Source organism: Phacochoerus africanus, chromosome 3 (assembly GCF_016906955.1).
Source record: "Phacochoerus africanus isolate WHEZ1 chromosome 3, ROS_Pafr_v1, whole genome shotgun sequence".
In the NCBI taxonomy this organism is placed as follows: Eukaryota; Metazoa; Chordata; class Mammalia; order Artiodactyla; family Suidae; genus Phacochoerus; species Phacochoerus africanus.
Genome location: NC_062546.1, coordinates 174,235,791 through 174,257,319, shown reverse-complemented (window position 1 = coordinate 174,257,319; position 21,529 = coordinate 174,235,791). Strand labels below are relative to the sequence as shown.

Below are 21,529 nucleotides of genomic sequence, written 5' to 3'. Positions count from 1 at the left end.
TTTGGTTTGAATCTGGTGTTTGCAAATCTTTCTAAAATGTACTCATTCTTTAACTTGTTCTAACTGAACTCAATGAACAGAATTTTTTTTTTTTTTGGAAGACTGAGGAACAAAGACCTCCTCATCTCCAAAATTAATCCTGTAACATCCAAGATACTAAAGAGTCACAATGGAGTAACTAAATAGTAGCTGTAAACCAGCCTGGTCAATTCCATTCACTCTTGGCTGCCTACTATGCACCTGGCACTGGGGAGGGGCTTATTTTTATCCTGATTCTCCACTCCCTTTTATTCTTCCTATGAGTGGGGTGTTCAAAAGAATTATAAATGAATCTGGTTAGTTAGGTCCGCAATAATGAAGTTTTGGTACGATTACTAACTTGAAAAGGGTAAGTGAATTATATGGAATTTGGAACTTGCTTTTTTCAGGCAGCCTGAGTCCATCATACCCATGGCAATATATGGAACAAAAGGGAAAATAAAGAGGTCTTGTGTCACCCAAGTTAGTTTCTTCAGTTTTTCAAAACTGCAACAAATGTTCATTTTGCTCTGCCTTTTTTGAGTAGGGTGTTATATGATCATAGGTGGCACAGAGACCCATCTACAAATAGACACTATGTAACCCACATATCAACAGGAATATTTTGGCAAATACCTTCCAGACCACCAAAATTATCATTGTTCATAGTTAAAATATTTAAAGAAAATTTGTATTTTTCTGTTGACCAGGTCTTCAGTAATATAAACTTACAACCGTAGTTATCTGGCTGACTCAACTAACTGCTACTTTCCCAGAAAGCTTTGCCCTAGACTTTTCAATTGCCTCCTTGCTCAGCTTTAGAGAAAGACACTAAACAGAAAGTACCCTGGTTGCTTGGAAATTCCCTTAGATTTCAAATAAAATTTTTTCATGAGTTGTAAATTTCTCTCTAGTTAGCAGCAAAAATATCATATATTATTGATGAGATTAAGAATTTAAATTTTTAAAAGTCTCTTTCAATTTGATGCACAGTTAAGTTGTACTTTCTAATTGATTTTAATGATTTCATTGCAAGTATCTAGAAATATTAGATGATAAAGAAGGTCTGTCCTATTGTCCAAGCTATAATACAATTTTTTCATAGCTGCCATCTCTGTGATCATACAGCATTTTTATATCCCGTTATAGTATTTATCACAGTTTAGCTTTATTGTAATTAGTTGTGTATTGGTCTCTCTATTCTCTCTTAATCATGAACTTATTGAGGGTACTAGCTAGGTTGTGTTTTTCTCATCTTGCTATTTCCCCTAAGTGTTAGCTGCTCGATTAATGTTTGCTGAAATATAAAGTCCAAAAAGAATTAAAAAGTCAAAAGTGGAGTCATAGCAAAAAGTATCTACCCAATCTTCTAAGTGGAAACATTTCCTATGATTTCAATTTAACTTCAGATTCAAAGGTGTGATGGTATAGCTCGAGGAAACAATCTAAGGATGTAAAATGTAGCAATCTAGATGATGTTCCTTCTCCAGATGGTTGAAACTATTAAAATTCATCAATATAGGAATCTTCTTCACATGCTTTTAGAACCCAAATGGGAACTATTTAACTGGAATGACCACCTTAAGTGACCTTTCACATGAGAAATGTGAAAAAGAAAAAAGAAAAAAAGAAAGTGCACAGAAGGCAGGAAGGATTGGCAATAGTTTACCCAAATGAGTATTGCTATTTAGAAAGAAACTGGTTTGTTAGATCTTAAAATGCACAGGAAGTAGGTGGGAGTTCAAAAGATCTCAATGGAGGGCCCCTTCCGAAGGCCAGCCTCTGGTATTCGTTCTGTCTGAATGGTACACAGGGCTGTTAAACACGGAACAGATTCAGAAACGTTTCTGCACTTCAATACCAGGTAAAGGGGGGTGGCTTGATCTTCTAAGGAAAGTTCTAGTATGTGAGGATCAGGATGGAGGGCAGTGAAGAAGAGGTGCAGAGATGCACGCAATAAACTCTGGACGGAACGGAAAACGCCGCCTTTTGTATAGAGAGATGACATGCCCCAGGGTTCTCTTAGGTGTTCTCCCTGAAAATAAGAGTTCACTTGTTTCCCTAACTTGAAGGCCCTTGTCCAAGAAGATGCATCTTTAGATGTTCAGCTGGAATAAGGGGTACAGTTTTGAAGTAGTTATAAGAATCATAAATTGCCTGATGATAAACATCCCTTTTTGATCCTTTGAAAAAAATTCATCTCTGAGTCCTTAGACCCTATTGCAGTACTTGGACCGAGATGGGTGCTTAAATGATTAATTAATGGATCAATGGTTCATAAAAGGGTACAGTGTTTATAATATTAAACTTATTCACGCAGTACCTTAACTATTTGAGCAAACCAGCTGTCTTCATGGAACAAAATTAAGCAATCTCCCTGTGTGGTGCGCTTGCCTGCAGGCTCAGGCTCCCAGAAGCATTTCAGGGTGAAGTGTGGGTGTAGGACCTGGGAGCAGTTCCTTTTCCACAGCACATATCATCCTCCCTATGGACATCTTTCTTGCTTTCTGTTTAACACCTCCCTCTTCCTCTGAGTAGCCAATTCTCTTTATGAGTATCCTTTTATACAGTGTGTAAAGTGATTCTATACAATAATTCATTCAAACTTGAGAACTACGACTTTTCCAATCAGTCAAGGAATGGCTAGTAAGCGCTCAAGAGGGGGCTGAGACGTGTACTACCGGGCACCATAAAACCTATGTGAGGGTTACTTACCTATATAACTATCAATCTCATGGATGGGGACACACACACACACACACACACACACACACACACACACGCACAATTATACATACTCCCACAAACTAGAAAACTTTCAGCCAGCTAAGCTCTCTTAATATCAGAAAGATGTTCTCAGATGCCACAAAAGAATAAAATAAAATATAAGCACTTCTTAATTATTAGAGAAATGCAAATCACTTACAATGAGGTATCACCTCATCCCAGTCAGAATAGCCATCTTTAAAAACTCTATAGGAGTTCCCATCATGGCACAGCAGAAACAAATCCGACTATGAGTCATGAGGTTGTGGGCTTGATCCCTGGCCTTGCTCAGTGGGTTAAGGATCTGGCGTGGCTGTGAGCTGTGGTATAGTTTGCAGGTGCAGCTCAGATCTGATGTTGCTGTGGCTGTGGTGTAGGCTGGCAGCTATAGCTCCAATTAGACCCCTAGCCTGGGAACCTCCATATGCCATGGATGTGGCCCTAAAAAGCAAAAACAAAAAACAAACAAACAAACAAAAACAGCCCTACAAATAAATCCTGGGGAGGAGGGTAGAGAAAAGGGAACCCTCCTGCACTGTTGGGAATGTCAACTAGTGCAGCCACTGTGGAAAACAATATGGAGGTTCCTTAAAAAACTAAAAATAGAGTTGCCTTATGCTCCAGCAATCCTGGAGCATTATTTGGGGAAAACTGTAATTTGAAAAGACACATGCATCCCTATGTTCACAGCAGCATTATTCACAGTACCCAAGATATGGAAATAACCCAAATACCCATCGACAGATGAATGGATAAAGAAGATGTGGCGCATATATATAATGGAACACTATTAGCCATAAAAGAATGAAACAATGCCATCTGCAGCAACATGGATGGACCTAGAGATTGTCATACGAAGTGAAGTATGACATAAAGAGAAAGACCAATACCATACCAAATTATTATTATTATTATTATTTTGTCTTTTGTTGTTGTTGTTATTGTTGTTGTTGCTATTTCTTGGGCCGCTCCCGCGGCATATGGAGGTTCCCAGGCTAGGGGTTGAATCGGAGCTGTAGCCACCGGCCTACGCCAGAGCCACAGCAACGCGGGATCCGAGCCGCGTCTGCAACCTACACCACAGCTCACGGCAACGCCGGATCGTCAGCCCACTGAGCAAGGGCAGGGACCGAACCCACAACCTCATGGTTCCTAGTCGGATTCGTTAACCACTGCGCCACGACGGGAACTCCTCCATACCAAATTATTTATATCTAGAATCTAAAATACAGCACAAATGAACTTTATGAAACAGAAAGAGATTCACAGAGAGAACAGACTTGTGGTTGCCAAGGGGGTAGGGGTGGAGAAGCATCAGAATGGGAGTTTGGGGTTGCAAATGCAAACTATTATACAGAGAATTGAATAAACAACAAGGTCCTACTATATAGCACAGGGAACTCTATTCAATATCCTGTAATAGGGAGCTCCTGTTGTGGCTCAGGGATAATGAACCCGATTAGTCTTCATGAGGATGTGGGTTCGATCCCTGGCCTTGCTCAGGTTGTGGATCTGGTGCTGCCATGAATTATGGCACAGGCAGGCAACTACAGCTCCAATTAGACCCCTAGCCTGGGAACTTCCATATGCCACAGGCACGGCCCTAAAAAAAAAAAAAAGAAAAAAAAGTCCTGTAATAAACCATAATAGAAAAGAACATGAAAAAGAATATAAATATATACATGTAACTGAATCACTTTGATGTACACTAGAAACTTACATTATAAAACTTCAACTAAAAAACAAACAAAACATAAACACTCCTTAGTCTATGCCCAACATTGTTTCTCATATTACTTTAGATGAAAAAAACTCTTTTCTTATCTGATTATAAGGCAATGTAAAAAGGAATGTGTAAATAGAATCATAAACAAGTCTGCACAGTTTTGTATGTTTTCAAATGCTCCAGAATGCTGTAAAAACATACTACACATTTTATTTTTAATTTGTGATATTTGGAGATCTTCCTCAATTTCCCCTCTTTAATTGGCATGCTTTTAGTAAACTGTGTTCCTCTCTCCTGCTTCAAAGCAAAACCTCTAAGTGTATCTTTGGAAACTTAAATTTCTATCTTGGTTCACACACCATATTGGTTTATTACATAACTTAAAAAAATCGCTTTGAACTTACACAGAGCCAAACTTATGTAAGCTGCAGCAGTGTGAACCATGGTAATTGATATCTGCAGGAGGTTATTTCAGATTGATCAATGAGGGTAGCATGACAAACCCAGTGGAGTATATTTATTTCCTCTGAATAGTTTTCATTTGATGATATGAATTGGTCATCCATATTAGGCATCCACTTTTATCTTAAGTCATATATGTATTTGAGGCATATTTTAGCATAACGCCAGTTTTCTTGGCATTGAATTTTGTTTGCTGGTAACAAAGAATTATGCTTCTTCAGGAGCTGACGTCCCTTTTCTTAACACTTTGTAAAATGTTTTGTTCATTTCATATGTTTCTTTGTCAGAGTTGTCATCCTTTGAAATTGGAGAGGTAAATACCTAATTATTGGGGATAAAATTGATTGTTAAAAACTAGAAAAATTACTATATCTAGTTTTTAATCCTCTGGGTAAGAAAATATAGGAACATATTTAATTTGGGTTTAATAATATCAAAAGCAGCCAACTGTAATACTGAACCATTTGTTAAAGCTATGATCTTGTTTTTCCAAAGTGGAATATTCAGTGGTCATGGCAGCATTTTTTTTTAATATGCATTCATTTATGTTACCGTTACAAAATGCAGCTCTGAAGTTTAAAAGTCCAACTTGTAAATTATCCTCTTTTGGCTTTCTTACTACATCCACTATAACAAGATTAAAAACATATGAATTACCCTACGCATTTTCTTGACAGTGATTTTTTTAAACAAAATCAACCCTCTAAAATATCCTTTGATGCTGATATAAAATGTTATATTTTTGCAAAGACACATTGACTTGAAAATATCTACAAGTGCCTGGAATACATATTTTTTTTAGCACTTGAAACTTTCTCTGGCTATCACAACTTCTATTAGAGACTGTGAAACACTTTAAGATTATTGAACAAATATCAATTATGTCTATGTTCTCAGTGCCAATCTGAATTGGAAATGTGCCACTTCTTACATCTTCACTAATAGAATTTTTAATTAGCTGTTGATACTGTCAATAATAGAGTTCGCTACTATTTTTTAAAAATGATTTGTCTAAGTGACTCCTTTTCTACGCCTTTTTTTTATTGTTTAAAACTAGTACTTACTCTTATAATCAGAATGATTTTATTTTTTTATTTATTTATTTTTTTTTCTTTTTCAGAATGATTTTAAAACAGAGCACCATGGTTTCAAAAATGCAAGAACTTTAGGCAAGATATTTTAATACATAGTTATCAATGATTTTCCATGGATTATTAGTTTACACGTTTTTAAAATTACCTAAGTAACATATTAAATCTGATAGCATTTTATAGTTTTAACCAGGACAGTACTAAATATCTTCTCTCTGCTGAGATGTAAGGCAATGAGAGTAGAAGTTACAATCTATGCCTCAGGAGAATTAGGATCTAGACAAGAAGGAAAGACATGAAATTGCAGGAGAGTGTATAATAAGGAATTATAAGACAAAGACTCTAATTTAATGGAACTGTGGAGTCCTAATTACAGAGTAGGATTTTAGTAACACTGCCTCCCTAAGAGAGTAGCTATATGGCATCTGGAATATTACAAATGGCTGTTGCTATTTTTCCTGATCCTCCAATTCCATTATAGTTTTTATGCTTGCCCCCTGAAATATAATCTGCACTGTGAATTCTGATTGAATCAACTCAACATGTAGCCAGAAAAAAAGATCCTTCTTTGATGGAGAAGAAGCCAAGGACAGTGTGCCTCATCTATACAAGCAAGTCTCTTTTCCCTCAAAAGGCACATCTTTCATTCTAAAAGGTTGGAATGAGTGGTACTTAAAAATAATTTCAACTGGTTAAATTCAAGCCAATGGAAGAGAATGGGGGCAAAAGCCCTTTTAAAAAAACAAAGGAACAAACAAAAACCTCTTTAGGTCCAGGGCATTTCCATTTGTTTGTGAAATGAATGAATTTCATTTACTTTAAGGTCTTGTCTCTCGGGATCTGGGTCAGTGACAGGGAAACAAGTATCAATAGTCCCAGTGGGCTGGTCACTGTGCTTCCATGACTATTCTCCTACCAGTTACAAATGACCTCATGCTTCTGGACACCATTTCACAGCCCAGGGGAAAGTTTTAATTTTCTAAACTCTAGAGCTTTGTCAACCATTGATTTAGCCAATTCTGCCTCTTGCTTCCACTCTAGCAATTATTCACTTGAAAAATAAAATTAAAATCAGTGCAGCTTTCTACTTGTTCCTTCAGTCATTCACCCACTATTCAACAACTGCATATTGAGTGCCCACTCTATAAAACATACTGTATTAGATGCTGAGAGAAAGAGAAAAATAATTGTGACATGGTCTTCGCCTTAAGGAAATTACAAGCTAGTCATGAGAGAAGGCATGTTTGTAACCACAAACATCTACAATTCAATGCAGCAAAATGACAATAATAATAACAATGTGTATCTACCCTGTGTCAAGCACTACTCTAGATGCTTTAAGCATTTCATCTTATGTAAACTTCACAGGAACTCTGAAGCTAGATATTATTTCTCCATAAATTTCTTTTCCCAGTTAATGAGCTGAGGCTCAGAAGGTTTCAGCAAAACAGGCACAATCACACAGCTAGTACACAGAAGAGTCAGACTTCAGACCCAACAATGTTCCACATTAATGCTCTTTCTCTATCACATAAACATAGTCTCTAAGAAAAATGGCAAGTTTGTCATTTATGGACCATCTCTAGCCTGGCACTATTCTGAATGCTGCACCTCAGGGTCTCAATTAGTCCCCACAACAAGATCATCATGTTACGATAGTTATATACCCATTTGGTACTAAAGAAAATGAAGATTAGCAAAAGTAAGTCACTTGACCCAGGTTATTTAGTGGAAGAATTTTCTTCCAACTTTGGTAGTTTGGGAAGGCATAATGGAAGAAGTGGGATTATGAAGAATTTCTATTCAGACCTACTGAGGCCGGAGGGGGTTCCAGGCCAAGAAAATGGTACTAGGAATGGCAGAGATTAGAAAGTGATAGAGTAATCTCAAAAAGAGTGAACATTTCAGATTGGCTGGGCACATGGTCACATAGACCAGGAGTGGAAATTACGATCCGGAAAGCTAGGTTATGGTCAAAGACATTAAAGAGTTTGCATTGTATCTAGTAGGCAAAAAGAACCACTGAAAGTTTGGAGTGAGGAATGACTTTAATCTAAGCTACTATTACTGATTCACTTCTTCCAACTTTCTATATGTAACAATCTCTTCTTCAATAAATCATCATTTGACAAATTATTTGTTTAAATTCCTCCAGGAATGTGAATACTTAGCTTCCATCTAAACAGCCAACTGTTATTGCTGTTGCTATTTTTTAAAAAACCCTTTTAAATGACCTCTTAGAAAAGCAGACTTTCGTGCCCTAGCCCAAACCACTTCAACTCTTTAACTTTCAATCCTAAGATCAAACAAAAAGCCACAAAGCAGGAGGAGGCTGGAGGCTGAGCCTGGGAAAGGAGTCAGGGTCTCTTGGACATCAATTCAGATGCACTGCAAAGTAATTAAAACTACAGAGCAAAGACAGGTGGGTGGGAGACAAGGGACAAGGAAGAAAAGGATACTTTCATTCCACCTCCGGCAAAGACCAAACTCGAAACATTAGCTGACCAGAGGTATCCTCCATCAACGTAATACGTTTAACAGAAATGCAAATGTGAGGATGTTGTGAATTTAATGACCGTGGTTACAAGTGTTTTCTGCAGTCACATACCCCGTGAACTCGAGAGGCTGGCAGTCACCCATGCCGTTGGTATCCTTCCTCCCTGAATTTGTTCCCAGGACTGCCAAGCACTGGTGGCAGCCAGCACTCCCCTCACTACTGTGCTGCCATCTTGAGCCAAGTTCACTGGGCTTCCAGAACAACTTCCAACTGGTGCTTGAGAAGAAATCAGGAGAAGCTTCCTGAATGGCAGTATCTGGCATGACTCCCAGCTGGGCAAAGTCTGCGTTCAAGTTGGCCTTCTTCATCCTGACAGTATCCAATTCAGCGACTTTCACAGATGGTGTGTCTCAGAGCTTTCTGGGCTCCCAAAGGATACTAAACAGATTACCTGGGGCCTTTAATCCCCATGGCTGGTCAGAAAATAACCCTGAGCACCCAGAGGGAACTAGGTGCTTTCTTCATAAATAAAGCTCTTCACAACAGTCTGGAAGACCAACTTCTCATTTAACAGATGAGAACACAGAGGCCTGAAGCAGTTAAGTAGCTTGACAGGGTGTTCATGCAGAGTTAGGTCTTTAACCCAGGTCTGACCCACTCCTGGGTCTTGTAATCTTTCTTCTTGGCTGCATGCCTCCCCTCGGCCACCACCCAGGCAAGTTGGCCTCAAACATAGCTATAAACAACACCTGGGAAGTAGTTTTAAAATACATCTCCTCAGGCCCAACCATAGACATACTGAATATTGGTAGCATATTTCTACCTATATCTATATCTAGGTTATCTAATTATCTATTTATCCAAAACTTGTCAACTTTGGCACAACTGACATTTTGGGCTGGGTAACTCTTGTAGGGGCTTGTCCTCCACACTGTAGGGTGGCGAGAAACATCCTTGCTCTCTACTAGATTCCAGGACCCCCCCACCCCGCCCTGGTGTGATAATTAAAAATGTCTTCAGATGTTGTCAAAATGTCCCTCTGGGGGAGGGAGAAACCACTCCCAGTTGAAAATCCGCTGATATAAAAAACTGCCAAGGAAATTTGGAAAAAGAGGTATTATTCAAAGTTTGGTGTTTGTATATCACACCTAGGTGAAGATTTCTAGGTAAAGAATATAAGGGGGTTAAAGTATGACATTTCCTTGATGTTCAATTAAAAATGACACACACACACAAAATAAAAATAAATAAATAAATAAAATGACACCTAAAGCAACAGAGTACACAAAGTATAATGCTTCTAAGAGGATTCGTTATCCAATCTAAACTATTATAGTATTTGCAAGGAGGTCCGTTTCCACTGAATTACTTAATAACGCACTTCTACAGTACACCAGAAGAGATACACACCCATTAATGGTTATCATCAAAACATAAATCTGAACATCTTCATATACCCCTCCCTTCATACTTCCTTCTACTCCTCTGCTGCCAACTTAACGAGCAAGTTGTGACATTACACATCTGAGACTGTTTTAATAATTCTATCCTCAAGATGCTGCTTTTATATCAATGATCACAAAGATATTTACAAATTGGTTAATTCACTAACTCTACTGTTAATCATGTGTTGTCACCTCAGAACATCTAAAAAGCCTAGATGTTGCAAGACAAAGAATAAACCTTGTCCACAATGAACATAGGTACTTTATAAAACACACATATAGACCTATGGTTATGATCTAAATGCTACCAGTATCTTTATTTTCAGGTCTGTTGCTATTTTTGTCTTTTGTGAAATTTTTGTTGGCTAGAAGGCAGGATTATATATATATTTTTCCTTTCAGATCGAGTCGGTGTAGCATCTTTGTTATCAAAATAAAATACTCATATGGCTTTGGCACTTTGAAATGGTAAATGTTCATGATGTGTGAAAAAGCATGATACATAACTGTACAATCTTAATTATATAAAATGGGTGTTTATTACATAAAATGGTGTTGTGTACCTACACAAACGAGATCTAAAAGGACATATCAAACTGTAAACTGCTTGATTATGAATAACTTTGATTTTTGCTTCCTACGTGCTTTTGTTTTTCAGTTACCTAGTACGCACAGGTTAACTTTTAAGAAATAAATATTCCTTAAAAACAAAAAAAGGATTGAGGGAGTTCCTGTTGTGGGGCAGCAGAAACGAATCTGATTAGTATCCATGAGGATGTGGATTCAATCCCTGGCCTCACTCTGTGGGTCAAGGATCCTGCCTTGCCATGAGCTGTGGTGCAGATCACAGATGTGGCTCAGATCTGGCATTGCTGTGGCTGTGGTGTAGGCCAGCAGCTATAGCTCAGATTTGACTCCTAGCCTGGGAACTTCCATATACTGGCCTAAAAACAAACAAACAAATAAAAAAAGAAAAAAAAAAGGGAATTGAAGGGGAAAAAAGCAGATCTGGAAGACAACAGGTTCAGTATCCTTTCAACTTGCAGAATTTGCTGACCTAACTTACTTGGCCTCCCGAATGGATGTGTCATCATGGATGTTTTACAAAGCAGGATATAATACAGCATATGCCCAAATAAGAAATGAAAATGAGACACTCTAGTAATTCTAGAAAATGCCATTTGATTTATAAAAGTTCCATTTGTCCACATATTTTAGAGCACCTTTAGCAAACAAAGCGTATTTGTACATTGACCAGCTCCACAGCAAATATTCTGGATTCTTTTAACTTTTATTTATTCAAATTTTCTTCTTTAAAAGAACTTAGCAGTTAAAAAGCATCTTATCCAGACAAAATGTATATGATTGAGGCCTTAAAGAATTATAAGTGCCATTTCAATTCAAGGCAATAAAAAGAGGGATTTGAGGAACACATCCTCTGAATTCTGCTGCGGCTCAGCAGTAACTACACTGATTGGTATCCATGAGGCTGCAAGGTCTATCCCTGGCCTCGTTCAGTGGGTTAAGGATCCGGCGTTGCCAGGAGCTGTGGTGTAGTTCGAAGACGTGGCTGGGATCACAGCAACACTGTGGCGTAGACCAGTAGCTACAGCTCCGATTTGACCCCTAGCCTGGGAACTTCCATATGTCACAGGTACGGCCTTAAAAAGACCAAAATAAATAAAAAAATAAATAAATCCATCCTTAAAAGTTGTTTATCCAAAGGCATGAAAACAATTGATAAAAATGGATATTGGACTCTCATTCCTAAGTTCTAGTCCCCAAAGGCCCCCTCCATAGTTATAGTTGCCTAAAGCTTTCGTAGAAAAATGTTCTCCAATTCTGCCTCTGCTGTACGCAACCTCCACTGAACCAAATATATCTGTACCTATGACTGGCATAAAATCCAGGGAATTATCAGAGTCAGTTGGTTATACTGAATCTATTTTTGTGTGTATATTAAAACCAAATATCCAGATCAACAGCATTTAGAATTTCTTTCCAAGTTTTTATCAGATAAGATATTCTACACATGTTTGTGGGATCACTGGGGGGTAGTTTCATATAATTCCTTTTCAGAATGTACTTCAGTAGCACTACAATTGGATACAATAATATGTCACTCCAGGGTATTTGAATATAAGAGCATCCTTTTAAAATACTTTTTAAAAGAGCTGCTGTACTTTAATCTTAGAAGTTTGTCTAAACGACTATTGGAAAGCTTGCCAGTCAAGTGACTCATTTTATGTATTAATCCGCCTCGGCTGACAAGTAGTTGCTAATACAGCACTTCTAACATTGATTCAAGTTCCATAAAAGGATTTTGGCTCATAAAAGATGCTGGCATGGCATTAGGATGTAGGTGTTCCCATCACTTGTCTCCAGGAATACAGTCATGTGCCAAGTTTTGCTGGTGACCATAAGCATTTCTGAGAAGATAGGTGTTATGAAGATCAAATAAATGTACAGATATTAAAGTCACCTGCATCCCCCTCCCCCACCATGTTTCGCTCCCTCCTTTCTCTAAATACGAGATAAATTTTGAAAGTGGGGTGGTGGGGGTTTGGCCACTATGCCCTCTCTCTCTCTCTCTCTCTCTCTCTCTCTCTCTCTCTCTGTTTTCAATTCTTATTCTAGGAAAAAAAGCTATCCTTACCCTAACACAAGCATCAGTAGTAATTACTGGGACACAGCAAATCTCTTTTCATTTACTGAGATGGTTACTTCTATGAAAAAAAACAGAAATCTGATAGCTTCCTTCTGTCAGCATAAAATGAGAGCATGACCTTGTCCTGAGAAACACCATCTAGCAATATTTTTCATAACTTCCATGCAGTGATGATCTAATAGGAATCTAAAAGTAATTAACTGGATCTCTTTTAGCCAACCAAAGCCTTATTCAAATACACATTTTTATCAGGATTCGAAGGGAACCATAAATTGGGGCATTTTGAAAAACTGGGATCTAATCCAGTCCGTGATCTGATCAGGGTTCAGTGGTAATAATAAATTGGGACTATTAAAACTGGGAATCATTCCAACATTTTATTTTGCCCACACCACAGGACCTAGCAAATTCTACTGCAAAACACAGGATATTCAGTGAGGAGTAAAACCATGCTGAATTAATCATTTGTATGTAATCATGCCAAAACATGGGTGTTTTCAACAGTTTAAATAGTGCCAAAGTTTAAGTTCAGTAAATAATTAATTATAGAGAATCTCTTGGCAAATTAAAGAAATCAACCTTCTGGTTCCTTTAATAAATATGCGCTCTTTTTAGGATACAATAGTGACAAAATCCTATCAATTCATTTGCTGCTCTATGTATTCAGGAGTATAATACTTACGTAGCTTACAACTAAAATATTAATTCAAAATTTAATTTCCTTTTTTTCTTTTAGAATACAATAAGCATCTTCATTGTTCAGTATGCACAAATACTGGATAAACTCTAGCCTTATTCTGGTTCTCATTTCAATTTCCAGTAACATAAAAATCTCCCATAATTAAATAAAATGCTGAGAGGTTGGGAATAGATTTTCACCCACTTGTATTCTCAAACTCTAAATGGTTTCTGAATGTTTTTATTTCTCTAAGATGCATTTCGTTTATGTGGGGAACTTGCAGCTGCATAATTAAATCTTGGTTTGCCAAATATCAAAAACACATGTATTGATTTAAACTAAGGGAACAGGCCACAAGGAGCTCAGCTGATAAGGCAAAGGAGAAGCCTCTGCCATTCTTGGAACATTTCCTAAAGGAAAGAAAACTAAGAACCTTGAATTCAGACACTGAAACCGATTAACTTTCTTAAATCTTAGCTTCACTCTCACTTAGGCATTCCGTCCAGGCCAGTTGCTGAAAACAAGAGCCATATGCTTTCATACCTCTCAAAGCTGAAGCTAAAGAGGTTGCCTCTTCCCCCCTGCCCCATCTCCACATTTATCCTACTAAGATTCTCATAAGACCTACAGAAATGTTTCATCAATACAGCACATGAGCTTCCTTGCAAAATAAACTCTGAGTGGTATAAGAGTAACGGCAGATCTTAGAATGCAAACCCATATGTTATTAAACTCCACCCTTCCCCAACTTGATGTTTCATTTAGTGAAATTTCATTTTAGGATTAGTAATATGTGACTTTAATGGATGACAGCTTTTGGTCACTGGAGACTTTTCCCCCAGTACAAAATCTTAAACAAAGGACAAGAACACAATTTTCTTTAACCAATCCCCATCTGACTTTTGAGAATGCCTTAACAATACAACTACAGCATGCCTGTTGTTTGATACTTTATAGGTCCAAGAACCTGGTTAATTTCACATTTTGTAGAAGGTTACACATATAAAGTCTTAGCATTAAACAACAGCAAAAATACATGGTTTACTGACTTGTTAAAACAATCTCTTGCTTTCAGCTCACCATACTAATTTACATAATCTGAATGTTTAGAAAATGCTAATTTAATTTAGTTTGATAAAAAATTCTAGGAGAAATAATCATTGAATATAATATTGGATTCATCCTTCTAGCAATGGATATAAGCATTTGGAACTAATGTTTTATTACGGCCAATCTCACTGAAGCATGAACAAAATGATGAGTTTATTTAAAACAGGGCTTTACTGCCAGGGACTATTTGACTTGTGTCAGGAGGGGACACGTGATCAACTCAGGAAATCAAATACGAGACTAAGAAAATTCTAATGCGCAATTATGAGCAAGAAACTTGGGCTCATACATTTAGCTAATACTGCATACACTACCATGAACCAATGCCACAGCCAGTTCAAGTAAGGCCCCTCTAGGGAGTTTAAAGCAAATGCTACTACTACTATATTCAGATATTTATATGTTTCTCAGACCCTAAATCTGGGAAAGACTGTAGAGATCATCTAAGGACAAATGCAGCATTAATGACATACGAGGTGACTTCATGGTATGTGGCTTGATGTATTTAATTATATTAACTCACATTGTTTTGGGTTTATATAGCTTTTTACTCAGTAGAATATATACAGACATAAGTAAGGTAATGAAGATAATATAACAGTGATTGAAGTTTATGAAGCATCTTCTAGTCCAATTATTTCCTGATGCACTAATCCTTTCCCAATGTAATCATCGGCTTCTTATTAGACATTTCCAGTGTCAACAAACTCATCGCTGTGTGAGGCACTCTAATTTGTCAAGATGTTTTCCCCTCTAGTAAGCTAAAGGCTACTCTTAAAATAAGTCTGTATTAGTATCTTCCAGAAAATAAATGAATGGATGAATTAGTTGACAGAGAAAGAATGGAAAGAGAACAAATGCTATAAAACACATCTAATTCCCTTCAGAAGTTAATGTTCCTTAATCATGTGAAATAAACTAAGTCTTAACTCTGCAGGCTATGCATTCCCAAGTCCTACCACATTTTTCCAAAGACATGGATTTAATGCTGCCATTTTCTGTGTGTGAGAGGGGCATCAGATATGCCAGGTGTGTTCTGAGTAGTGTAAAATAGAAATTATTGTTTCTTCCTTCGTCTTTGTACATGAACTGCCAGCAGTGCAGCCTAGGACAGGATTAAGTTTCTGGCAGGCATATTCTCATGTTGACTCACGCTAAGCTTACCCTCAACTAAAACCATCAGGCAAATTTTTCATATATATGGTATTAAGTCAAACCTTCCACATCCTGTGTTTGAACAGTTCATTTTTTGGAGCTAAAAGCAAGTCTTTACATTTATTCCTATTAAGTTCTTTATGTTGGATTCAGCCCATTGTTCCAGATGATTCTGTCCTTGGATACATTATCAACCCCTGTAGCTTCTTGGAATTCAAAATATGATCACCAGGCACCATCGCTGATGCCAATGCTCAGCAGGCCAGCATTAAAAATAAATTTTTGAGAAAAACTTTTTTCTTGCAAATTTATATTGATGGACTATTCATTAGCAATCTCAAACAACTAATCAACCTTCTAGGGTTATGTGATCTGGTGTATATCTCTCTGCATTAGCCACAGGACATTGCAAGACAATGCAATTCTGATGTCCAGGAGAGCACCCTTACTCTTTGTAAAGTCCAGAGCTTAGGACAGGAGTTTTCAGCCTTCACACTACTGACAGTTTGGGTTGGATAAGTCATTGCTTGAGGATGGGAACTGTCTTGTGCATTGTAGGATATTTAGCCACATCCTTGGCTTCTACCCAGTACATGGCTGTAGCAACTCATTCCCCACACCCCCTCCAACATTTCAACAATCAAAAATGTCTCTAGAAATAGCCAAATGTTCCTTGGGAAGCAAATTTCCCCCCTCCACTCCTCCTCCCTAAAACTGAGAACCACTGTTCTGGACTCTTGCATTCCTGCAATCTAATCTAATAGCTCAGTCTACCAGGTGTGGCTTTTTTGACCTTTTCGTAGTTTTAGCTATGAATAAGATATTCATATATGTGTCACCAAAAGAGTCTCACATCAGAAATCAGATTTGTAGGCAAATTAAAATGAGATATGGAAATCAAAAGAAAAATAATGAGAGGAATGGAGAGGAATGATATAACCTTGAAATTTAGAGTGAAGATTAGATTAACCCTTGGGTAAAAAAGTTACAAGGAAACTGAACCTTCAAATTATATGACAAGAGGTAATCTATAAGCACTTTTGTACTTGGATGCTTGTCAGGTTTATTTGGAATGGGGAAAAGTGGCAACAGACTATGTCTTTGAAGACAATAGAAGAAAAATAAATTATGACATATTGATCTCATAGAATACTAGGCAGTCAGCAAAACAACATATTTTCAAAACATTAATGACATGAGGAAATTCTCACAATACAATGTTTTGAGAGAAGTAAGATATATGCAGTGTGATTGCCAAGTATTCAAATAAAATACATATGGGAAAATGATCATAAAATATTAATAGTGGTTATGGAATTATGGTGGAATTATGCATGATTTTAACAATCTTATTTACACTTTTTATGTTTCCAAAAATGTTCTTACAAACTTACTCTCTTTGTAAGTTTTGTGTGCATGGGGGCAGGGTTGTGTGGAAAGTAATCCATATTCCCTTAGGTGATTGAGCACTGGCAAGAATTTCTCTTTTGTTTGCAAAAAGTATGCAAGTAAGGTAGGAGGCTTCACAGAGGGTATATGAGAAAAATGGCAATATTTTTAGACTGGGTTTTTCAACTCGCTTGGGGAAAAAATCCATATATCATTTTTCATGGAATGAGAATAGTTTAATCTAATGGTCCAGCCAAAGCCTGTCCCTCAAACTCAGTAGTTCTCAGACTTTAGAATGCTGAAGAATCACGTTGGATGTACCTATTAAACACAGATTCCGGAACTCTAACTCCCAAGATTCTGACTCTGCAAGTCTTGTGTGGAGACATGGGAATTTTAATTTTTTAACAAACCCCCAAGGTGATTTTTTCTGACGCAGGGGCCCACAGGCCATACTTTGAGAAACAGCTATCTGTAAGAAGTCATGTGGTTTGATTTGGATAAGTGCTTTTTTTTTTCTTCTATTTTTGATAATTTCTTCTTGGTTATATACTAAATAGAATTGATATGCACCCTCAGTGGTGTGTTAGTAAACTGGCTCTTTGAAAAAAACAAACCCAATTTATCATCACTTGCCAATTTCTGTGGTGTAAGTATTCCCACCACAACCAATTTCAAGCTACTAAAGGTTTAACAAACAGCTCACAAAATTCTCAAAAGATTAATGATTGTCTTTCATTAATTGGTAAAAGTTGGCTTCAGCAATACACAGCATATATATTTTTTAGTGCTTTAAAGTATTTGTAAAAGGAATAGAAAAACTATCATATCTGTGACAGCTAGGAAGAGACAGTGAGCAAATGGATGGCTTGAACCATCTTGAGGTAACAAATCCAAATGTATTAGAAACAAGGCAACTTTGTGAACCTGTATACATTATTTCCTATTTTATTCTATTTTTCACCCCATGGCCAGGCCATGAAGAGTGATGCATTTGCTGAGTTCTTTAAGGGTTGTGAATTGGTTTCCTATGGATGATGGAGAGCAAAGAAATGGGAAGCCAGAGTTGGGAGCAATGCCAAATGTTCAGTCTTCACCTCCACCTTCTATGTACTTCACCCCTGAGCTGTTGAAATGCCCTTGGTCATTAATTCTCTAGCACCCAACCATAAAATCAACTTCTCCTACTTCTTCCCCTCATACATGATTGAGACAATGTTGTCTCTAGGAAACCCATATCAGATGTGTTTTACATGTTCATGTGTGGGAAGTGGCCTAAGTGGAGGCTTGAGTATAGTTCTTTCAGTATTTTGACCAGACATATTTTAAGAAAATTGGTCCTGAAGCCTATATAACCAGGTGAACTGAATTTATAGTCCTGCTTTTAAGAACAAAACTCCCTCAGGCACCTGCTTCCTAAAGGCAAAACCAGAAAGGAAATGAACTCTTGCTTAAAGACAACCCCCCTTATTTTATGAGTTATCAATTTTCTAGCTGGCACAGAGTTGCCTAGCTACTAAGAGGAAACCTCCCAACCCCAAGCAAGTATTGAACTGCATAAAAAAAAAAATGACGTTTGCATTCTAGCAAACAGCTCAATTTCCTAAAAGATGAGGCAAGAATGTGGTGCCTCGGTAAGGCAACTCAGGGAAGCAGCAAAGATCTATGATATGAACTCACTGCATAGATGTCTTTGCCAATATATGCATTAAAATCTTAGCCTGAATTACATTTTACATTAGAGGATTACTGAATCTCAGGCTATGATAGAGAATTCATCTTCCTTCTCTTTAGGGCAAGTCTGACAGGTGAATAGTCAACAACAATGGAAAGCACTTGATTTCCTTTACCTGCTCCACTGACCCTGGAAGTGAGTTTATCAACCTCTCAAAAATGAGAAAGGACTAAATAGGTTGTTTTTCCTTACTATTGATAAAGTCAGCCTTCTCAACAGGAATAGACTACAAGATGGGGCAAAGGTTAACAGTAGATACTCTTAGCTTACTCTGTGCTAGAAAACACAATGAATAAATATGATTTTCTTAGTATACACCTTCAAGTATTAAAATAAGTTCAAGAACTGACTTTTAAAAAACTATTAAGAATGGCTATTACTAAAGAACAAGGAAAAAGTTGGACAAATTTGTCTTCATATATGCTCAAGATCAAATACTTAAAGACTTAAAAGACTTAAAATCTCAGTCTTTCTCCAAGCCTCCTATAGTTGTGAAGGTAAAGAATTTTCAGGAGAAATATGAATATTCAATTACATGTTTCAAAATCAGACATATACTTGGGATAAGTGACAGAGTTAACATCAAAGATAGGTGAAGGACCTCTTGTCCAAATGGAACATTAAAGCTCCTCAAACAGGAGATTTCAGTCCTTACAAACTGTCATTATTTCAATAAATGAAACCGGCCCTTTAACAGATGGGCAACATACTTTGCAACCTGCTGATGGCCTAATAAAAGACACTGGCTTTTTAAAAATGAAGGGCATGTACTTCTCAAATTACAGTACCCAAATGGGTTTAGCAGAATAAAATTAAGAAAGCATACAACAGCTTGACAAAAATTAGAAACAGACTATGGAAATTCCATAGTTCTAAATACCAATATCCAAATGAACTTTTTATAAAACAAAACAAAACAAAAACTCTTTGTTTAAACCATAGGGAACATATGCATTGATATAGTCAAAACTGGGGGTAGCATACTATGGAATTATAACTACTGACATAATAAAAACATGAAGTTAACGTCTTCTCAAAATATAATAAAAATTCCCCAGAAAGGCAGATTCCATTTATATCAGGTATCTCTCCTTTTGTACCAGTCAACCTTTCTGCTTCTTAAAATAGGATTTTTCCAGTTGACTGGTGCAATAACCAAATTAAACACAGACCATGCACAAAAATAAAAGAAGGGGCTCAGCATTTCTACTCACCGCTCACGTTCTTCTTTCATTTTTTCTAGCTCCTCCTCTCTCAGGCCACCACGCTTCAGGGGGCCTTTCTGCTCAGCCTTTCCACCCTTATCATCTTTCTTCTTCCCAAATCTAGTGAAACATGGAGAAGATGGTTGTTAACCATAATCACGTTCATTTTGTGACAAACTGAAAATATTTATAAGATGACCTCATTAAATCATAATTCTTTATTCTAAGAAAAAAGTGGAAGTAAAAGAAGATACTGAGAACAGAAAAACAGTACAGCTACTGAAGTCCCCTTCCTTTTCTCTTTTCCGTCTTTCCTTTTTTCTATTCATCTACTGATTGTGCAGTCTACACAAAACCATGTGATTAAAGACTAAAAGTTTCAAATCATTAATTCAGTAGAGATTTAAGAACTGAAAGGCTGTCATTAACATATAGGTAAAAATTGCCCTCCTAAAAAGGCCTCCAGAGCTCCAGGTGGCATTGACATTGAAGATTAAACTCATGGGATTATGTACTGACAGTGCTTCAAGGGACTTTACCAAACACCTAGTTCAATATTCTCAACTTACAAATGAAGAACCAAGAGCTCTGAGAGGTTTTGGGTCTTCACCAAGACCACTCAACAAGTTCAGGGCAGGGCTGGGATTATAACTGGGGTCCTCTCCTACACTGTGCATTTTCCTGTAGGCCACATTCAGTCTCCCATGTAGTCTCAGGCCTCCTAAATCAGCTCTGGGTCACTATGCTCTGAGAGCTCCTTGGTGCTCTGCATAGGTGTAGTTAACCAGACACAGTGGTAATTTTATTGTTTTTTCCTCCAGCTTTATTGAGATATAATTGAAATATAACGTTGTATAAATTTAAATGTACAATGTTTTGATTTGATACATTTATAAGTTAAAAAAGAATTACCTCTATCCTGTCATGTAGTTACCATTTCTTTTTTGTGGTGAGAACATTTAAGATATACTCTTTTAGCAACATTCAAGTACATCATTCAGTATTATAAACTATAATCACCATGCTACACATTAGATTCCCAAATCTGTTCATCTTCTATTTAAAAGTTTTTATCCTTTGGGCAACACTTTTCCACCTCCTAATCCCTGGTAACTACCATTCTACTTGTTTCTCTGAGTTTATCTTTTTTAGATTCCACATATAAGTGACATCGTGTAGTTATTTGTCTTTGACTTATTTCACTTAGCATAGAGATTCATAGAAAGATTCCTAGCAAAAATTCTTCCAAGTTGTCACAAATGGCAGTATTTCCCTCTTTCTCACAGCTGAAAAATATTCTATAATACACACACACACACCTTTATCCATTCATCTATTGATGGACACTTAGGTTGTTTACATATTTTTGGATATTATGAATAATGCTGCAAGGAACTTAGGAGTGCAGATAACTCTGTGAGATTCATATTTCAACTCCTAAGGATATATACCTAGAAGTGGGATTGCTGGATTATGTGATAGTTTGAGTTTTAATTTTTGGAGGAAACTCCATATGGTTTTCTTCCATTGTGACTGTACCGATTTGCATTCCAAAGGCCAGTACACAAGGATTTCCTGCATCT

At 37.1% G+C, this 21,529-nt stretch overlaps 1 protein-coding gene across 1 annotated transcript in view; it reads right to left on the bottom strand.

The window, feature by feature from the left end:
• The window catches only part of PARD3B (par-3 family cell polarity regulator beta), a 1,037,082-nt gene that overhangs the window by 194,650 nt on the left and 820,903 nt on the right, over positions 1-21,529 (bottom strand). Inside the window, exon 19 of the mRNA XM_047773303.1 lies at positions 19,956-20,066. Coding sequence (XP_047629259.1) covers positions 19,956-20,066 — 111 coding nt within the window. The remainder of the gene's footprint in view (positions 1-19,955; positions 20,067-21,529) is intronic.